Source organism: Chelonoidis abingdonii, chromosome 10 (genome assembly GCF_003597395.2).
Source record: "Chelonoidis abingdonii isolate Lonesome George chromosome 10, CheloAbing_2.0, whole genome shotgun sequence".
In the NCBI taxonomy this organism is placed as follows: domain Eukaryota; kingdom Metazoa; phylum Chordata; order Testudines; family Testudinidae; genus Chelonoidis; species Chelonoidis abingdonii.
This window is the reverse complement of record NC_133778.1, coordinates 21561489-21584103: the sequence shown is the minus strand read 5'-3', so window position 1 is coordinate 21584103 and position 22615 is coordinate 21561489. Positions and strand designations below refer to the sequence as shown.

At 39.6% G+C, this 22615-nt stretch overlaps 1 protein-coding gene across 7 annotated transcripts in view; it reads left to right on the top strand.

Moving 5' to 3' along the window:
* The window catches only part of SPATS2L (spermatogenesis associated serine rich 2 like), a 126078-nt gene that overhangs the window by 61705 nt on the left and 41758 nt on the right, over positions 1-22615 (top strand). For all 7 annotated transcript variants that reach the window (XM_075070031.1, XM_075070032.1, XM_075070028.1 and 4 more), the window contains 3 exons: positions 10026-10134; positions 13357-13406; positions 14697-14937. In XM_075070031.1, coding sequence (XP_074926132.1) covers positions 10026-10134; positions 13357-13406; positions 14697-14937 — 400 coding nt within the window. The remainder of the gene's footprint in view (positions 1-10025; positions 10135-13356; positions 13407-14696; positions 14938-22615) is intronic.

Genomic DNA, 22615 nt, shown 5'->3' with positions numbered 1-22615 from the left:
GTTTAAGCTAATTCGAAATAATCGTGCAGTGTAGACGTAGCCTTAGAGATTGCCTTTAGTTTCTAAAAGCTTTATGAACCAGGACAACTGCTGATCCTAAAATCTTTTGGAGTGAGCTTTTACAGATTATCAATGAAAGAGCCTGATAAATAGTCACCTATTAACTCATGCCCACTATATGTCGGTGGAGCTGCTGAGTAAACAATGTATGCAGTAATGGCTTAGATTTTGTATAGAAGAGAGAATGAGTTCCTGATGAGTGTTCTCCCCTTGTCCAGCAATTTGTCTCCCCCTTTCTGTTTGCTTCTCTTCACATTTGTTTCCTTTTCTTCATACTGAACCTCTTTCCTTTATAGCCCCCAATGGGGAATCATTTGTCTTCTGATGTGCACAGTTGGGTGCCTGTTTTTCAGAATTCATGTTTTTCTTAATTCATGTTTATTGATTTGTGAAACACTCATCATACTCGAAAATTTGCATATCAATATGAATGTGTATTTCAATGAATGAGGGTCTTCCTTAGACCTTGATAGTCTGGAGTTCAAGTTACTCAGTATTTAATGCCTTTTTCAATGGAAAATTGAGTCAGTAATTCCATCTCTTCGTGCTGGGCAACTTACAGTAATTCCAAATACACAATTCAGTGAATCAATCCAAGATCATTTTACCATGTGACTTAAATTTCAACTCGTTGGTTCTTGTTTTGCCTTAAATTAAGAATGAAGAAGTGCAGAATTGGAAGAAACAAAAGAACTCTCACTGACTCTAAAAATCTGCAACTCCAATAAGGCACTATATGTTGGGTGTATCAAATGGTTTTTGTTTGGTTGGTTGTTTTTTCAAAATCATCGGTTATATATGTGTACAGATTTTTAAAGCAAGAAAACTACTGGATCAGTATATTACATTAGTTACTTTTTTTGTATCTATTTTTTCCATTACCATTCAGTGTTACTAAATCCTCATGCCAAGGGGAAACGAAGTTAACAGCAGTTGCGTCTTATTGCTTGCTTTCTACTATGGAAAATAAAATTTAATGACCCACTAAATGATGGCCATGATACATTTCATTTTGCTGAAAATACACCAAGTGCATTCAGCTGTTTCTACCAGACAATTCTAAAGGCATATCTAGGTTGTCATTCAATAAGATATTGGAAATCTGAGCAAAGAAAAAAACAAATTTGCCTGGCTGACTTGATTTTAATTTTATTCACTACTATATTTTTAAGAAATAAAACAGATCATCAGTTGTATGCACCAGAGGATGAGGATATAAGAAACTATTATACACCTTTACTGTAATCTAATCATAAAACCCAAGGTCATACCCCTTTCCCACTTAGAAAACTAAAATTCATAAAGCAAGAAGCAGTCATAAACACCCATTGCAGCAGGATAAATGTGATGAGTCTGATATTTATTTTTTGTTGGGTATTTTTTGGGTAAGTGAAGAAAACTAAAATAATATTGATTTATTTAATTTCCTATCCTGGGCTTTGGACAGCCCTTGCCATTAATTATATTTAAAAAGTTATAAAAATAGTTAAAAAACCTAAACGGCAGTGCATTTCCCTCTCCATTCTTCCTTCCCACCCCATCTCTGGTACCTCATATTGTGTATCTAGGCCCTGATCCTGTGAAAATTCACATAAAGTTAGAGAGACTATGTGCACATACAGACTTACTCTTGTGTGTAAGTTTTTGCAGGCTTGTGGCTAAGCTCTCCATGCCTTACATTTCATTCCCCACAACCAAAATATAGTCCAAAACCCATGAGGTTTAGCAGTAGTGGGTTTAAAAATGGTTAATCCAAATGGTGTCCATCCCCCTGAAAAGTGCTGTCTCCATGACCAGTCTCTAGTTTCTTCTAGGAAATGCCATCTTTATTGTCATTTTACAAGTTGTCTGGAGACTAAGACCAAAATTTTCAAAGCAGGGTACCGAAAGTTATACTATTAAATTCATATGGGCTCCTAAAGACGATAAACATGGTCTGATTTTCAGAGTTCTGAGAGAATGTTACCATTGCTGAGATACCCTGTGATATTTCTGTAAATAATTCATACTGTTTCAGCCAAAATAGTTAGTACATTTAGTCTGTTACATGTCTTATTGTATAACACTTTTTCCTGAGAGATTTGCATAAGCATTGGCCTGCAAAGCCAGGCGGCCTAATGAAAATTTCCATAGCTAGTGAAGACTGCTGCAGTTGTGCTATTTCAAAGCTGTTCTGATTTAATTCATCACATTTGAGGCAAAGTGGGCCAAAATCAGCTCTCTGTCTCATTGCTTTAACTCCAGAATAATTCCTTAGTGGAGATACACTCACACTAAAGCAAAGTGCACTGCCAATGAACCCCTCTGGAAGAAACAGACGCTCGGTTTCTGGGGTGATGGAGCCCTCTGAGCAGGAAGGAATGAGAATAGGAGGTACAACTGGTGTGTAGTGTATTCATATGGTACTGCCACAGCATGGATCAGTGGAGGTGCTCGAGCTGGGCTTAATAGAGACAAATGTTTGCAGAGGACCATTCTATGTGACAGAGACACTTTGTTCTTGGTCTGAAATAATCAGGATTATTTAACCTTCAGGGCATGCTGCAGGGCCCATCTTCTCTCTCTATCACTCCCTTAGCTGAAGAGGTTAGGGCAAGATGGATGCGATTGTTCCTGAGGAATGGAGGTTTTGGTGAGACAAAATATCTCTTCTGGCATTGTGTTGAGGGTAGAGTTTTGCTGATGTTTTTCTGGGGGTTTGGTCACAGTTTAGTTTTGATTGTTTTGTCATTTAAAATGTCAGAGGTATCCATAGTACCAAACAGGTGTCTTTGTGTGGTAAAGCACAACAAATAAATGTATTTAGATACATTTGCTGGTATTTAAAACGTTAACAAGAATGTGAACAAAGGGCTATGAGATGGCAGGGGTGGAAGAGAACTCATCACAAGTGAAAGAGGTAAGAGAAGCGTTTAGAGTGAAACCTGCCTTTGAAAAGTTAGGCAGTTTTCATTTTCATATTTCATTGTGGCTTTTTAAGACCTAACATAGCATTTGTTTCACGTGCTTCTGTTGATTTCAGTGGGCTTCATCCAAAGTCATTGAAGTCAATGAAAAGACCTACAGTTATGTTATTGGGCTTTGGATCAGGCTTTGTGTTCAATGATGCTGAAGAATCAGGCCTTTAAAAAGTGTGTGTATAGATTTCCATCCTTAGAGTGACCCAGTTTTTCTGAGAGAGTCCCTTTTTTTTCCACCTGAAATGTCCCAATGTTTCATTCCATTCATCCAAATATTTGGTTTTATTGTAAATCCAAAATATTTGTTGAAGACATATTGCTGTATGAAGCAGTATTTGCTCAATTTTTACCAGAAACAAACAATCCAATATCACAAGTGTTGAGTATGATGAACAGTTTTTTGAGTGAAGAAAAATGTCAAATGAGTATGGACGCAATCAAAGCTTTTCTTTTGTTCAGAGTGAATGTTAACAACACTTGCTCAGTGTCTTATGATAAACTTATTCATATACTTAAGCTACTGGAAAAAGTCCTCTACCCTGAGAAATGTGTACATGTTGCTATAGGGTCAGATGCTAGCTGCAGCAGCACCAGCCCATTTATTTTTAAATTGACTTTTGTAGGAATAATCCATGACCTTAAAAAATGGTTGCTATAAAAGTATTATCTTCTCCTGCATTATGGCTAAAATGCCTGGACTCTGGAATCCAATAGAACCGTGCAAGGGTCCCCACTAGAAAATCCCATTGCAAAAATTGGGGCATTAGTCTGAACCACACAGTCTTGTCACTAGCATGCATTAAATAAATATGGAAGACATACCTCTGTACTCACAGATACCCGTATTTTTAAAATCTGATCAGCTCATGTGTAGGAGAATCTATTGAGTTTAATTTTTAATCTAAAGTGAAAAAAATCCAGTATTGATTTTAGCACTGTTCAATGGAGTTGAAACAAAATTGGTTGTTAGCTGGCGTGTTAGTTATCAAGATCAGGCATATATCAGGATGGTAAGTAAACACTTTTAATTAATTGACCATAGTAGTAACTTTTTTCATGGGGATTGTGGCAGCTACGTACAGAGGTTTCAGAACAGGCATGAAGTGTGAGCTTGCAGCTAAGTAGTTTAGTTTGTCATTTTATCAGGAGTGTATAAACTAACTCAGCGAACCCCAGAGATGTTACTTATTCCTCAGAAACTTCCTCTTTGGGAAAGATGCCAAGGGAGTAGAAAAGAAAGAAGAAAACAGGCTGTAATTACTGCCTAATGCTTATTAACAGCAGTATTGTTAAAGTTGCCTGAAGACCTGTCGAGACTAGACAAGAACCTGAAAGACCCAAAAGAAAAAATGAAAATGTCCGCATTGGTTTCTGGTGGAGACATGGACATTTACTGGTACTAGACTGCTTTCACTGTTAATTTATGCTATATTTATGTATTTTCAAGCTTGGATTATTGGGATAGCCTTATGAGACATGCCTCTTGTTTCCATGAGGGTCTCAGGTGGACAGAAGCCACGTATGGCCAAATTTTCAGTGTCCTCCAGCCCTCTGTGGGCATGTCTCATACATCAAAGTTAACAGTTCTGTACTTTTAAAAAAAAAATCAGTTTACTATTCTTTCAGTTGATTCAGGATTGTTTTCAGCGGGATTTCCCATATTTAAAACAAATCCTACAAAAAACAATGAAATTTGTCTGACAAGATTTGTTCTTTATAAAACTGGGGTAGAAATTAACTACCTTGAAGGGACTTGCTAACATTTTCCCCCTTTTCCGAATTTTGTTGCCACATCTGCTCTTTGCTCGTTGTTGGCACATACCCAGTAATCCCTGAATTAGGGCTCAGTTCTGCATGTTATTTTGTGTGCACAAACCCCCTGTACCTTCATGGACTACCATTAACTTGGTCCCTCATTCTGTAAAACCTTTAAATATGTGCTTCAGTCTCATTGACTTCAGTGTGACTTAAGCACATGTCTAAAGTTAAGCACACTTAAGGTCCCAAGTCAGCAAAGCATATAAACATGCTTAACTCTGAGCATGTATTTAAGTCTATTCAACAAAGCACTTAAACCAACAAGATTTAAACACATGCTTACAATTAAGCATGTAGTTAAGTGCTTTGCTGAATCAGGGTCTTAAATTAGGCTGTATATGGATGCTGGGGTCTGTCTGTGTGCAGTCACTTTTAGAACTTGGGGTTTGTATTTTATGTTTTAATTGTTTTTAGGGGAGTGGTTTAAACGGAAACACAGAGTAATTAGCTCTTGCAGCATGATCTCAAGGAGAGCAAACTCTGGCTCCTTCAAACCAACTTGGAAACCTGCTCTGTGTCTAGGCCTCAAATGTAGCTACTGTCAGCAAGAGCATCCCAGCTGATCTCATCTGCCAAGATGGAACACATTAACAAATAATTGTCAGTGGTTCAGAAAATTTGTTAACTAACACCTTAATGCCCCATAATACCTGTCCTGCAACCACATGATGATGTGGAATCATTAAAGATATTTAAAGTCCTTACATCTAGACCAGATAAAGACTGATGATTATGAAATTAAAGACTGTTGAATAGTGCATAAGAACAAAGGTGCCAAATTAACTTAGCAGAGTCAACTGTAAATTTGGCATTTCCTAATTTATGAGTGCTTTACTTTGCAACTTGAATAATGTTCTTGTAGCGTGGTGGTTTTGTTTGGTATGTTAAGGGCCATTATAAAGAGGATAGTAATCAATTGTTTTCCATGTTCACTGCAGGTAGGACAATAAGTAATAAGCTTAATCTACAGCAAGAGAGATTTAGGTTAGGTGTTAGGAAAAACTTTCTAATTATGAAGATAGCTAAGGACTGGAACAGGCTTCCAAGGAAGGTTATGGAATCTCTGTCATTGGAGTTTTTACAAACAGGTTAGACAAACACCGGTCAGAGATGGTCTAGGTTTACATGGTATGAGCAAGGTCCATTCCAACTCAACATTTCTATGATTCTGTGGTGATTCATGGAGTCATACAAATATCTGACTTTTCGTTAGTCTTACTTTTAATGTTTTTTTCATCTTGTGGTCGGATTCTGTTGAATAGGAAAATATTCTGAGTTCTTTCAAATAAAACAAGGAAATATCAGTATTAATACAGACTAACTGTGTAAATGTTTGCTTTTGCAGACTCTCAGGTATTAATGCTATTTCAGTGCTTATGAAAGAAACTATTTCCAACTTCTTGTGCCAATTTTTATCCTGTGTTTCAGTGACAACTATAATACAACTAATTTACTTTGTTTATTGATGTGAAATCATATAAAATATTAAATTGTTTCAACTATTCTGTCCCTTGCTACATATGTGTGTCATCTGGCAAGATCCCAGCGCCAGTCATGAAAGGGTTATGTTTCAGTTTAGAACCCTTGAGTTGACCCAGTCTGTTCTAATCCAAGGAAAATGTGGTTACACTAGAGACACATCTGTTGACAGAAAGCAGATCCTAAAAACAGCAACTAAATTATGGAATTTCAGTGATGCAAGAGTCTTAGACTGCAAAGAGCATTTTTTCCCCCAGCAAATTCACACAGCACTGTCTTCATTAACATAAAGGTATTAGTGATGCAGCAGCTGAATCAAATCATACCCAGATGAGAGTGGGATTCTTAAATCACTTTGAGCAGATCATTGTGAAAATTGTAGCCAAACTACTATTATGTACAAAATCTGTTAAAAAACAATGTAGGTTGTGAAGCCAAGCATTCAAAAGTTAGGAAATGCCAGATTTCTGGCTGCTCATGCAACCCCGGTGCTTCCATGCTGCGCAGTGTATGAGACACTGGATTCTATGGGGGAAAAAAGCAAGTAATCATGTAATTAAAGACTAGCGTAATACATACGCACATGGAGACCAAATGATGATGATGAGGCAACTGTATATTTGGCATTTCCTAACTTTTGAGTGCATTACTTTGCAACCTGAATATTTTTCTTTCAGCATAGTGTTTTTGTATGTAATTTCCTAGGGTTTGTTTTTTTTTTTAAGAAGAATAAGATGAAACTCAGTTTTCAGTATGTATAGCTGTAAAAACCCATCCTGGATCCCTGTACCCCGAAGCTTCAGCATAGACTTTACCACTTGAGCTACAGGACTCATTACATTAGCTGGCAGCAGGAAAAGACTATTATCCCAGTGTGGCAGATAGACTACTGACACCACGTGCTGGGTCCAGTGTGTGGAGTGAGGGGGAGCACCCAGCTTGGCTCTCTTCTCTCCTGGGAAGTTGGCTGGGGACTGCTGCCCCATATGGTCCCCCTGAGAGGGGGATGGGATGCTGGAGCCATGTGCCAAGTCCAGGTGTATGGTCCCAGGAGGGAGAATCTGGCCTGGCTCAGCCCGGGCAAACTGTCTTCCTGCTCTAGTAGCAACCCAGTGTTCCCAGTGCTTTGGCAGTGACATGGACTGTGTTCTTTAGAATGGTCATCATCAGCTATTATTTTAGGGCAGGCTCAGGAACACAAGTGAGAGAAGGGAAATAGCAGGTTTTAATACCACACTATAGGGATCACTATCACCTCCCCTGCCCCATGTATTGAACCCTCTTCATAACTCAGTAAGATAAGGGAAAGTGGCACATACAACATGACTTCTGATATAGTACTCATTAGTACAGAAGAGACTAATAAACAGGTGAATCTTTTTTTTTTTTTTTTTTTTTTACTGAGTCAATAGACTTGGACCACCTTAGATGGAATGATACAAGACAGGAGGAGAACAGAACCACCACATGGGGAAAGAGTGAGAAAAAGGAAAAGGTAGAACCAGGCTCAGGGGAGAAGAGCAGCCCAAGCCTCCAAGAGTCCTGAGATTCTGCACCTCAGAAAGGGCATGGGGAGGAGATTAGGGGTCAGTTCATGGGACTTGGAGTACCTGAAGCTTTGGGGAAGGATGGGGACAGGGGCCAACAGGAGGGCTGACCCTAGACAGAGGGGAAGAAAATGAGGCACGTGGGCCTACACATTGTACATGGTGTGAAGATCTGTGGACTGAGACCAAATTGTGCGGTCATTTCTTATGATTTCTGTGGGTCAAGGATGGAAGGACCCAGAAAGGGGATCCTACAAGACTTCCCTGGGACAAACAGGAAAGTAGAGAGTCAAGTGCCTCCTACAAAAAGGGCAGGGTGTGAGGGGAAAAAAATGCTCTTGCGTAGGGAGAGGAGTGTGACAGAGTGCTGAGACCTAACAGATGGGATTGTCACGCTATGTGTGTCACTCATAAGCCTAGAATATCTCTTGGGTCAGTGGGCAGTGATGGAAACAACTACAAGCATGGTTGAGAGCACTTTGGGGGCAGAACCAGCTTGAATCATCACTGGCCCCTGGTAGAACCCAATGGAATGTTGAAGTCCAAAGGTTCTGTGGCAGTTGGAATGTGACAGTTGATCAGAGAAGGTGGGAAGCTACATGGGGTAATAGAGGTGGCCATGCCTCCAGCAAGGTGCAGCTCTGCACACACACCTTGGGGAACATGTATAAACAGCATCATTGCTCATGACAACACAGTGCATGGAAACAGAGAGAGCCCTCCATTTTTGGCTTCTTTTGTACAGACATGATTTTATCAATTACATCCATGCAACAGAATGTGCTTTTAGTTACTAATCCAAAAATAAGGTGTAAACAGATCTAAGATTCATTCCCTTAGAGAGCAGGCTAGTAATGAGTGCCAGATAATGCTTACACTGCAATAAGACAATAATCAATATATGCAGGATTTCTCAATAAAATAGCTCAGAAACCTGATTGGGAGCAATCAGATTTTTTGGAACGGATCCCTCTTTTTCTGAAAGTGCTGCCAGTGGCCTCTGTTCGTTTGTTTTTCTGAGTTTTTATATTCAATAAAGCTTGAGTAGCATGAGCAAGAGAGACATATCCAATGTGTTTGACACAAATTTTATTTTCTTTCAGCTTTGTTGTGTAGGAATAAGAAATTAAAACATCAAGATGGTTTCCAGTGGAAATATTGTATTTAGAACCCAATAGAAGAGATCCTGAGTGTAAATTGGTCCTGAAGTCAATGGAGCAATACCACTTTACACAGGTTGAGGATTCCATTGACTTCAGTACAGTGCAGCAGGGTTGTATTTTGCCCACCATTGTTTCAAATACCAATAGTAAGATAGTTAATACTAAAAGTTTTTGGATCTTTGCTCTCAAGACTGCATTTATTATGAGTGATAAATCAGAGGACAAGCTTTATACATTCTCTTCGTTTTAGCATATGACTTCTTTTATTAATTAGAATACTTTGTAACCATGCATGGATCCCAATGAACATTACAAACCTTAATTAACAGAGCTTTGCCACACCCCTATGCAAGGTAGATCTATATTTTAAACTCTTTTTATAAATGGGTAAACCAGAGGACAGAGAAATTATATGACTTGTTCAAAGTCACACAGTGTCAGTCTTTACTACAAAGTTTTGTTGACATAGCTATGTTAGGAGTGTGATAAAACAACGGCCCCATCTGATAAAGCTATACAGCCAAACTCCTTATGTAGATGCAGGTATGCCGACAGAAGAGGGCTTCTGTCAGCATGGCTAACATCATTCAGAAAGGTGATGTTTCTACACTGGCAGAAGGACACCTGTTGGCATGTGGATCTTCACTGGTGCAGCTGTACTGCTATAGCTATACCAGCAAAGCATTTGTAGTGTAGACAAGGCCTCCGAGTGGTATGTCCAGGAATAGAAACCAAATTCTATCAATGGAGTTACTCCAGATTTACACCAGGTGTAACTGACAGCAGGATTTGGCCCCAGGAGTCCTGACTACCAGTTCTAATCACTAGAAGCAATTGCTTGTGTTGGTTGCATGCAATGATTCAGAAGATGTATAGTATTACAAATAACCTATTACAAAACTGCAAGCAATTCAGATAAATATGCATTTTTTCCTGAATAACTTTATTTCAGCTAAAGGAATATGCTAAAACTGCATATTTTCATCTTTTTTTTCCAGATCAATGCAGTTCGATCAATTGTTCCTAACAAAAGCAATAATGAAATAGTTCTGGTGTTGCAGCAATTTGATAACAATGTAGACAAGGCAGTTCAAGCTTTTATGGATGGTGAGTATACTGCACATATCTCACTAAAGCATGAGAAATTAACACTAAATACTTTCTAGTTGCCTGAAATGTGGGCTGTAATTCTGTTGAAATGTCAAGAACCATGACTCTTGACTGTACATTTTCTGTTAATTCCTAGTCATTTTCACCTTCACTCCACCAGTTTTGCCAGCCTGAACTGCCTAATTATTTACTTCTCCCTGTCTTTCCACTTTCTATGACATCATTCTTTATGTGTGGGACTCCCTCCTCGATCTATTCTGTAAAAGTCACTTTCCTCTGCTCCTTTAACTCTCTCCTCAATACCCACTTCCACCCTGACACTTACAGGAAGTTGCCACTGAGTAGTAATTAGGATGAAGGCAAGTGAGTATCGCTGGTAATTCTTTACTTATTTATATTTAAAAAAAATTGAATGATTAATTTAGGCACATACAGCCCATATGTATTACACACATTCTCCTTCCCCTCCTTGCCTCTCTTGTTTGCTACATTCATTTGTCTCATCTTGTCTTAAATTAGAGAGAAAGGATGGTCCAGTGGTTAGGGCACTAACTTGTGACTCAGGAGCCCCACGATCAACTCCACACTCCATCACAGACTTCCTGTATGATGATGATCAATTCGATTAGTATCTCTGGACCTCAGTTCCCATCTGTGAAACGGGGATCGTAACATTTCCCTACCTCACAGTGGTGTTCTGAGGACAAATACATTAAAGATTGTGAGGTGCTTAGATTCTATAGTAATGGGGGCATATAAATCAGATGGATAGATAGATTGCAATAATATCTTTGGGGAAGGAACGGTCTCTTATTGTGTGTTTGTACAGTTGAGCCCTGGCGCTGATAGGATCCTTTGGTGTTACTGCAATAAATAGAAATAATTGTTTTTCATATCCTATTTCATCCTTTCAGAAATTGCTTCTAAACATTGACCAATAAAGAAGATAAAATGTGTGGTTTGAAAAGCTACAATTTCTCTAAATATAAAGTGAATGAAAACATAAAAATGAATATATCAGAAGAAGTTTACCAATGATAAAAAGCAAGGATGGTTCTGAAACAAATGCCAAGATCCCCTGAAGTGTGTGTGTGTGTGTGTGTGTGTGTGTGTGTGTGTGTTGAAATTTAAACATAGATTTGAATTTTGCAAATAGCCTTTACCTTTATAATGGTCTGAACCAAGTCTCCAGTGAAACGTTGGAGCATTCCAAATCTGGAACCAGCTTCAAATTTTACAGCTTGATCCTATCTCTAATGATAAATAAAGTTATTTGTATTTAAATAACACTCCTTATGTAACACTAATATATCTGAGTTCTCATTTAAGTCCTTTGATTTGTAAAAATCTATTTTTACTATGCTTGGCACTCCATTAGGACATCCTGTCAGATCTCAGGGTGTTAGACTGGTTTAAGAGTTACTGTATGTTTACTGGTTTCAAAAGGCCGAGGCATATTCAAAAATAAACAGCAGCAGCTGGGTGGTCTATGTAGCCTGATTTCAATATGACCTATAGAGACATTATGAGTATCCCATTGTGTTACTCACTTTATATACATGTTGTTTAAAAAGGAAATATTTATAGATGTAGGGATGTAAATATATATTTCTATTTTAGAATAGCTGTCTAAAATATATGGTCCAAGAAGCATCAGTCAGCCTGGGCCAGAAATTATATACCAACATACAGAAAGCAAATGTAAACACAAAAACTATATACACATGCATTAGCATTCTTCCATCAGATCCCTACAGTGCATCTTGATACAGGCATCCTACTCTCTATTTATTACTGCCATTGACAACAGTTGGATTTTGATACATTTAGCAAGTACAGGAAATCAGAGTCTATATCTGCCCCAACATGGATCTGGGTGAATGAATTAAATCTAATTATAACATTTTTTTTCATTTTAACGAGCTACATCAATTTTTCCTAGTTGACGTATGGCCTGGGGAAAGTGGGAAATTTATTTTATTGCTGTGCTTCGTGGTTATTCAGTATTATACAGTGAGAGGTTGCTGTTTGTTTTATTTATGTGGACCTATCATGTTTTAAATAATTGTCATAGGCATGAGTGCTGAGTAGGTCCCTCCTTGTCATTTTAGAAGCCCAAAGAAATAAAGCAAATAAATGTTAATTCCTACTGACACTTATTTTTACCCAGTCATACAATTTACCACAGACATGATGGATTAATTTAATGTGTGTGACATTGCTTGAATTATGTAAAATTAGATTGTGCCCAGTACTAGTCTATATACATTAAGGAGCAATCCTACATCTACAGGGGTATGTGTTAGATGAACTGAAAGGCCTTTTCCATCTATAGATTTTTTTTTAAAGGGTTGTCCAGAGTATACATAAAGAACACATAATTGTGTGGTGTGTTATAAAATGTTCATTGGCATATGTTTGGATGACCATGTTTTTGATGAGTGAATTAGGCAGATCATCCTAAAAGAGTGCCAATAAAGCCTTTTTGTTTCACCATCATGTCTTCTGAATATGACAGATATTTTACAGGCGATATTGGAGTAAAATGTTAAGTTTTTAAATATTTTTCTTTTTAAATAATCCTCCACCAGTGTACCAGCTAGGCTGTCTTAGAGAGGTAAGTACTGTTAGTAATGGACTAGGCTACCTTGGTACCTTTTAACCACAATGCATCCTTAATTTAAAACACATGAGCAAAGCACTTAAGCGTATGGTTTCAATGGGACTTAAGCAGGTGCTTTGCTGATTCAGGGCCATCAAGAGCACATATGCTAAGCAGCCTGCATGCTGTAGTCTAATGTGAAGCATAAGAGATTTCAAACCAGAAGATTATAGATACATTATATAGAAATACTCACAATATATAAGTTTGTGTCACTGTTTTCCTACCATAAATTTGTCTAATTTAGAGAATTTCTAAGAAAATTTTTCCAATCTCCAAAATAGAATGATGAAAAAATACTAGTTATGATAGGGAGACAGGTAGATGCAAATAATAAAACTGTGCATGAACTGTAAATCAAATAAATATGACATTGAGGAACATAAAAAGTGAAATACAGCAGATAAATTGTTTCTCCAACATGTGAAACACTTGCAAAAACAAATGAGAACATAAGAAAATCACCTACCTAGGAGACTGAGAATCATTTATGAGCACAGTTGTTTTTTATCACAGCCAAACTTTTGTTGAAGTATTTTTATCTTTTCCTATTGTAGGCAGTTCAGTTCAGGTACTAAAAGAATGGAGTATGACAGGGAAAAAGAAGGTAAGGACTCACTCTTGAGAGTTAAAACATTAACACCATTTATCAGCTTTCTGTAGCAGAGTGTAGCAGCAATCATTGTTGCCAAATTTTGTGCTAATTTGCTAACATGGTAAATGATCCACATCTGTACTTAAAAGGCTTCAAAGTAAATGTGCACCTTATTTTCTAATTCACCTCTGTTATCTCTCTAAATTGCTGCTCAGGTAGCGTTTCCAGGTCAGTAGGGTACGCACATGAGAACTAAACTCTAGAAATACATAGAATGGCTCGCCAAAATAGTACACATACATTGCACAAGAAGCTTTAATATATATCTATATTCTGGCCAGCAGCAGCCCTTTGCAGAATCTCCAATAACCACCCAAGGTAGGCTATGGCTGCCAGGAGTAAGAATAATCTGTGTTGGGGCTATGTATAAGGATAATTACCAAGTCAGGATCATGTAAATCATGCCCCAGATGTCTAGGACTGACCCTCACCACCAGATTGGTTCTCTATGGGCTCCATCACGGACTACCTGTGGCCATGTATTCTCTAGTGTAGTGATTCTCAAACTTTTGTACTGGTGACCCCTTTCACACAGCAAGTCTCTGAGTGCAACCCCTCCCCCCTTATGCAGTAAAAATGCTTTTTTGTATATTTTAACACCATTGTAAATGCTGGAGGCAAAGCAGGGTTTGGGGTGGAGGTTGACAACTCGTGACCCCCCACACATAACCTCATGATCCCCTGAGGGGTCCCGACCCTCAGTTTGAGAACCCCTGCTCTATTGCGCACCTACCAGAATGAATCCTAGTGGTTTTGTTTATTTAAAGCAAACAACAAAATGCCATTGTGTACATACTTACTAAACACACTCCGCAAGGAATTAGTCACATTATGAGGTCAGTACTTTTGCTTTTGACAATTATGAACTGCTCAGCCAGGGTGATTGCAGACTTTTGTGGAAGCAGCACAGTTCAAAGCAGGTACTTGAAAAGAAGCTTCTTGTACTATGATGCTGTCATGGTTTAAAAATGCAAATATTCCAGGCAGTGAAAAAATGAATGTGGTGTAGGACTCTAACTTCTGCTCCTATTTCATTTTATTTTTGTTTCGAACAATGTATATATTCAGTTGAACAGATGAAGCATATCACAGTACCTCATGGTCTGTAAATATCATTACAGTGATTACAGCTTGTGAGGCTTTTTTCAGAACTGAAGAGAATGAACAATTTATTGCTCATATTTTGAGTTAGTTTGACCAATCTGAGTAATGTTTCTGTCCTTGAAATATTTCTCATTTTAGAATAATAAAAGAAAAAGAAGCAAATCTAAACAGCATCAAGGCAATAAAGATACGAAAGAGAAGAATGATAGAACTGAAAAGGTTTCCCTAGAGCCTCAAGAGATATATGGCTGCCATCTGAATGCATGTGACAAGGATAACTCTTCCAGTGACTCTGTCAATGAGAAATCAGAAGTCATTTCTCATGAGAACAAAAGCTGTGGATTCGAGGAGGTGGTGCAAGCACATCCAGAAATCACAGGTCAGTGGGCTCTGCAGAAGGCACCTTTATAGCCAAGCCTGGGCCAAGCTAACATGCACAAAGAAGATAACATTGAAGTAATGTTAAATTTAATTTTAAAAAATCAAGCAGACAGCTATGTTTGGGCAAAATAGGCCCTAGTCTTACAAAGAGAACCAAGCAGGAGGACCCCACAGGGGAACAATTCTCTTTGCAAGATCAAGACCTAAATATCCTTAACTTAAGAGAAAAAAGGACTAAAGTCTAATTAGACTAGTTGAACGTGCCCCATCACCAGGCAGTATAGACAGTTGAGTGTATATGAGAGACACAGCAGTGACAAGGTCCCACAAAGCAACCCAAAGTGACTCTGGCTTTAATGGAATGTCACATGATTCCCTTATTGCTTAGTCACAGCCCCTTCTGCTTTTATTTACGTACCTTAGTCCCTGTCTAGGTGAATAGCTGCAAAACTCCCAGTGACTTCCCTGGGACCATCCCCTGGCCCTACTGCTGGGAGATTCAATCTGGCAGCTTCTCTGATTACATGCTGTTCAACCAGGATTTGCATGGTGTCTTTGGAACTTCTGGAGGCAGTGATGAAACCTGCAGTCTCCCTCCATGGGGCTCTTTTGAAATGAGGTTTGTTTGTTTGTTTGTTTGTTTGTAACATCAGTGAAAACAAACCTCAGCCTTTTGGGGAGGATACTCAATGAAAGCCTACATGCCTTTGCCTTCAAGTATCCTTCCATAAAGTTCATGTTTATTTTTAATTGTACTTCTTACTGATTACGTTTTTCAACTCCTAGCATTTCAGAACTTCTGATCAATGCCACTGTTGTTATTGTTCTTGCTAAATCTTAAGCAATATATAAAAGTTGCATTGCATTAAAGGAGCTTTCCTTGAAGTCACTTTGTTCATAATTACAAACATGCTACTCAAACAAAACTTTAAAGATTTATGCCAAATATATAGCTGTCCTGAAACTGATTCTGTGCTACTTATAGAACACTTTGGTGTTGGTGCCAACCTCTGGCCAACGAGATACAAATTCCAGCAAAACAGAATAGCTGAGCAAGGAACTCTGTCTTGAAGAAGAGATGCCTGGGTGAGGTGCAGCAGTGTTCTTAGTGTTCAGCAAAGGCTCTCAATTCCTATAGCTAGAAATGTGTTGTGACTATGAAGTTCCAAATTTCCTTATCAAAGTATAATTATCATTTATTCTGCAGTCTATAAATATTAATGTAGCATTATTTTCTCTGTAAAATCTGGTAATGGCTACAAATACATCAAGCTGCCTCAGTAACTGTTTTGGAGGTGCCATGCAGTCTGAATTTTCAAAGTTGGCAAGGTGCATGAATACAGATACATATGCCTAAGGGGGTTAGGGATAGCTCAGTGGTTTGAGCATTGGCCTGCTAAACCCAGGGTTGTGCGTTCAATCCTTGAGGGGGCCATTTAGGGAACTGGGATGTGTGGGGATGGTCCTGCTTTGAGCAGGAGGGTTGAACTAGATGACCTTCTGAGGTCTCTTCCAACCTTGATACTCTGACTGAAGTTTCCATGAAATTTTCAAAAAATGGTGGATGTGAGTGCAAGGTAGCAATGTGCTTTGAGGAGAGTGCCTATATTATTTGGGACGTTGTGTGTGTGGCCAGGGGGTTAGGTGTTTTTTCCATCTCTTTCAGTTGATGCAAACAAAAATGTTATATGTATAAAATAAAAACGTAAAAAGATTTAAGGATCCTTCTGTCTGGCGATTGCAATTAATGACATTGATTTCACAATTCTACTATAATTTTACATGTTAATATAAATGAAAGTATTAACCATATCCAAATAGTATTAATTATTTAATAAACAAAAGTATGACACAAATTTTCTGCAGCAGAAGCAGATACTTGCTTAATTCTACTATGCTACCGAAACATTCAAATTTAGGAAAATATCTTCCTGGCAACGTTCTGAAATAGTGGTGGAAAGAGTTTGTCCTTTAGTTCACTTTCAACTTGAGCATGAGGAAATATGTTGATTCTATAGAAAAGCGCAGTAGCAGCCTTGTTTTGGTCAAAGAAGCAATATATATATATAGTGACTGGATAGCGGAGTGGTTAAGAGCACTACCCTTTGATACGGGAGACCGCCCTTTGATACGAGAGACTGGAGTTCAAATCCCGGTAGGTACCCAACTTTCCAGTAGGGGTCCTTGGGCAAAGAGACCCCCTAACGCTTCACCTGCCTACCTCAAATATGAGAGTGACACGAACTAGGAGAGTCATGCCGGCTCGGACGTCGCCCGGATTAACAAGGTCCGCGCCAGATGTTGAGGAACTAGGACAATCTGACGATAAGTGGGCTACTGGAACAAGCCATTCATGGACGAGACAAGAGAACCTGGAATTGATGGAACGCTACTACAACAGTAGACCTAATGAGAGGGGATATAGGAAACGTATGAGGGGACTACGGACGGACAAAAGACCTACATCCACACTTACTGAGAAACAGCTAGTTACCCAACGCTTCAACATAGTAAAGAGGAAGCTGCTCTCACAGCTTGAGATAGACCAACTCCACATTACACTCCACATTACATCCAGAGAGTTACATCCAGAGACTCAAGAAGACCTGGAAAGAACAAGTGGTTTGTGCAGCCCACACCTGAGCTGAAACTTTCATGCCCACCCCCTCCTTGCGAGCACACAGTGTGGACGATAAGATATGGAGAAACTAGGCTACAGTCAATCTCGAGACCGATATACCAAGGTCAGTGGAGATTACATCAAGATGTATGTTAGAAGAGGCCAATAGAGCCCCTCTGACAATCCCTACTACCACCATACTCTCCAAACCAATGAACTGGTATACGCTACGGCTCTGTAATTCCTGGAGATGCTTGGGCTAACGATCAAGAGAACCACAGTATGTATCCCCTGGGAAATGAGGTGACGAGAGATAATGCAATGCTTAGAGGGCATCTCTTGAGAGAGAAGTTGTCAGCTGTTGGACGTACAGACGTCGTTAAAGGGAGGAGTATTGTTGTGTTTAGTTAGCAGGATAAGATTTTGGTGTGCTCTTGACTTATAATTTATGTTCTTATGATTAGTATTTACATTGATGTGGCTGCACTGGACTCGCCTCTGTTTCGTTTTACAATCACTTAGTGGGGGCTGTGACTCCTAAGCTGGGTGAGTGGCTCCAACAGATCCCAGGAACAACATCAGAGCTCTCTGTCCAGAAGAGTGCAGTGCTAGGAACAGCTAAGATGCTGCGCAGAACCCTCAAACTCCCAGGCCTCTGGTAGAGGACCCGAGGTTGAGGAAGACACATACCGCCCATAGGAGTGAGAGGGGAATTTTTTATATATTGCTAAACATGTATAGCAGTTAAAGGAATGGTACACATCAAAATGTTGAGTAGGATCCCTTAGAGGTCAGCTGCCATACTTTTGTGGCTTCTTATCAAGATACGTGGCATGCACTGAAGAGCTGGAAAACAGTTTGGAATTCAGTCTAGCATTTCTAAGCATCTTGTTTTCAAATGTTCCTTTTGTATTGTAATCTCCTTTGTTTGTCCTTGCCTTTTTTTTTTCTTCACTTGTTTCTGTTTTCCAGTGTTCTTGCGTTCCTTTTCCATCAGACATTTATTAATGCTCTCAGTTCTGAGCTCTGCTCTGAGCAGTACATTTATTTGGTTTCCTGGACACTGGGTCCAGGGTCAGTTTCAGGTAAGGGGGCATTTTAAATATATTTCCAGCTGTTCAGGCCTGAAAATGATCATTTGAATGAATGAATGAACTCAGGCAGTGACAAGCCTGGTGTGACTTTGTGGAACACAGTTTTAGGCCAGAGGCCAGTGCACCTATCTAGGTTTTCTGACATAGGGACTAGGATTCACTCCTTGTTCCTATTCATGGAGTTTCCTCTGAATCATCCTATCAGAGGCATGGGTCTAGGGAGGCCTTGTGGAAATAGAAGGGAATTCCCTTCCGCAACCATCAGATGCTCATGATCTAATGAGGACGTTGGGTTCTGCTCCAGGCTCATATGTCTCCTTACAGCTCTTTAGGCTCCCCTCAGCATGAGATAGGTGAGGCTGCAGCATTAGCTCCCCTGCCTCCCCTTCCCTGACTTAGCTTCCTGAGCCATGAAATCCTCAACACACAGAGGGGTTTCTGGGACCAGAAGGGAGAATGCAGCAAAGCTGGTTGTCTCCCCTCACCACGTTCTACTATCCTGCCTGTTGTGGTGGAAGGTAACCCGTTGACCATTGTCTTTACCTGACATTTGCTCACCTAACGGTAATGCTATTACTGCTGAACACAGCCCATTGCTCTTTAGTTGAGATACTTTTTGTTTGTTTGTTTCTTTAAAGAAACTTTTTTTTAATTGTTTTAGAGTAGCAGCCGTCTTAGTCTGTCCTCAAAAAGAACAGGAGTACTTGTGGCACCTTAGAGACTAACAATTTTATTTGAGCATAAGCTTTCGTGGGCTACAGCCCACTTCATTGGACGCACAGAATGGACCAGATAGTGAGGAGATATATATACACATATAGAGAACATGAAAAGGTGGGAGTTGCCCAACCAACTCTTAAGAGGCTAAGACCTGTCCTCGCTTACAGACAGCCTCCCAACCTGAAGCAGGTACTCACTAGTAACCACACACCACAGAACAAAAACACTAACCTAATCTTGCAACAAAGCCCGATGCCTACTCTGTCCACATATCTATTCAAGTGACACCATCATAGTACCTAATCACATCAGCCACACCATCAGGAGCTCATTCACCTGCACGTCTACCAATGTGATATATGCCATCATGTGCCAGCAATGCCTCTCTGCCATGTACATTGGCCAAACTGGACAGTCTCTACACAAAAGAATAAATGGACATAAATCTGACATCAGGAATCATAACATTCAAAAACCAGTAGGAGAACACTTCAGCCTCTCTGGCCATTCAGTAACAGATTCAAAGGTGGCAATTTTGCAACAGAAAAGCTTCAAAAACAGATTCCAAGGAGAAACAGCTGAACTTGAATTGATAATGCAAACTAGATACTATCAACTTAGTCTTAAACAGAGACTGGGAATGGCTGAGCCATTGCACACATTGAATCTATTTTCCCATGTTAAAGTATCCTCACACATTCATGTCAACTGTCCGAAATGGGCCATCTTGATTATCACTTCTAAAGTTTTTCTCCCCTGCTGATAATAGCTTCTCTTAATTAATTAGCATCTTAAGGTTGGTATGGGTACTTCCACCTTTTCATGTTCTCTGTATGTATAAATATCTTCTTACTGTATGTTCTGTTCTATGCATCTGATGAAGTGGGCTGTAGCCCACGAAAGCTTATGCTCAAATAAATTTGTTAGTCTCTAAGGTGCCACAAGAACTCCTGTTCTTTTTTTTAATTGAGAGTTGTGATATAACAGTCTACAGATTATAAAGCTAAGAGAAGGTTTAGAGTGAAGTCCAGCTTACTTGTTTCTTACCCAACTGGCCACTAAACATTATGAACATAAACCCGAAGCACTCTCCCATTATTTTGTATTGTCTTAATGTTTAAGTTTCACATCCTTTATAGAATCAGTACTGACTAATGGAGAGGATGTATCCTGGCCCTCATTGACCTGCTGGAGGAATTGAGGGACTGAGACTGAATCAGCTTCCTTAGCTTGTCATTGAGGGTCTGGATATGTCCTCCCATTGGCTGCTTCACAGCATTACTCCTGGAGCGTACATCTCAGGCTCAGAAATTCTCAGCTGTCCCAAGTACCTGCTTGAGGCAGCTGATGTGGGGGAGGCAAAAGTAGTTCTCAGTTGCTGTTATGATTCCTTCCGTCATGAGCACAGTCAGGGCCCCAACCAATCCCCAAAGCAAGTTAGAGTAGCCACTGGCCTGCTGCTGGTTGAGCCACGTGGTCCCCTGGGGACCTTTCTGTCAACCAGGAATGCCTTACAGTGGTGGTTCTCAAACTTTTGTGTTGGTGACCCTTTTAACATAGTAAGCCTCTAAGTGCGACCCCCTCCTCTTATAAATTAAAAACACTTAAATATATTTTATGCCATTATAAATGCTGGAGACAAAACGGGGTTTGGGGTGGAGGCTGGCAGCTCGTGACCCTCATATAATAACCTCATGACCCCCTGAGGGGTCCTGACCCCCAGTTTGAGAACCCCTGCCTTATGGCTTCCATCAAATATGCTCCCTACCCTGAATTGCCATCTGCCTGTCCCCTACCAGCCCTGACACACACCTTGTAGCAGGTGGCCCAGGAAAGTCTGTTGTCTTTACACAGGATTCCCTCATACCAGGGCAGCTCTATGGTCACTTTGTGTCACTCTGGCAGCACATAGTGACTTTTGCGAGGCTCAGGATCTGGCCCCCTTCAGTGTCTGCTGTCAAATCATTATTTATCATTGCTCCATTCCTGCTGTTCTGAGACCTTTGGGGCTGCCCCGTCAAACAGCAGTGTCTCCCTCAAACATATTTGGTGACTAATACTTCCCAGTAGTTTTCATCCACTGTATTCATGCATCACAATACTAGATGGCCCATCTGTGCCCTTTCTCCATTTACATCCAGCCACAATTTGGCCTTGTGTATTTAAAATACTTCTGATTCAACCATTTACCAGAGCGGGGATAGGGAATCCCTTGCAGCTAAGACACAACCTGGGGACAGTTATAACTGGTGCTGTACATTAAACAGCTGTTATTTCTCTTTTTAGAAAAGGCTTAGCCTATTGAACACTAATTGTGCCTTGTTGAATGTGTCCATTTAATGAATGATCTTTCTCTAACATGGTGCTTTCAGTGATATCTTTCTGCAGCCATACCACCTTTTCCTATGAAATTGTAAAAACTCATAGTTTAAGTATGGTCATGTCATGACAGTACTTAGACGGTAAACTGTCAGATAAAACCCAGGATGGTACTAGGGGCACTGTGCTGCTGCAGGTGCCATCTTTCCTGTGAGATCTAAACCCAGTTGTGGATCACACATAATGAAAGATCCTATGGGATTGTTTCCAAGGGCAAAAGTGTTAACAGTTACTCTGAAACAGCCACCGTTTAAATTTTAAAAGAATGTCCTAAAAATAGCTAAATATCAGCTCATGTAATCCCTTAGGCACTATAATTTCATACTAAACGAAAATCAGGCTGAAAATTTTAAAGCGCCATATTGCCACATTATTGTGGTTTTTGGACTTAGCTGAAACCAGCCTGGACCTTGCTTGGCACAGGGGACTGGACTAGATTTTGTGAAACTGGATACACACATGCCATTTTGAGTCCCACTTTTCTCAGTTGTTTGTCACGTAGGGCAATTGTGCTAACTCCCCCAAACTACCTGTTTACACCTCAAGAGAGCTTTTCCTCAGCAAACGATTCTGTCAAGGCAATTTTTTTTAAAGGTTTTGAATGTCAAGGTGTTATAAAAAGATAAAACACACATTCCATGGTCTGTGGCGCAGCTGGAGACTCAGAGTGAGTTTCTGTGAGCGTTCCATTACTGGCAGGTCTGATAAACGCTTAAGTATCAATACACCAGAGATCACATCTTAGACTAGAGTGTTAATGTTCTAAGCCCTCATGAAATACAAAATGCCACAAAAATTTACTCCGTTAGCTCTTATTACACAAGTCATTGATTTTTCATTTGGATGTTTGTTAGAGTCACAGA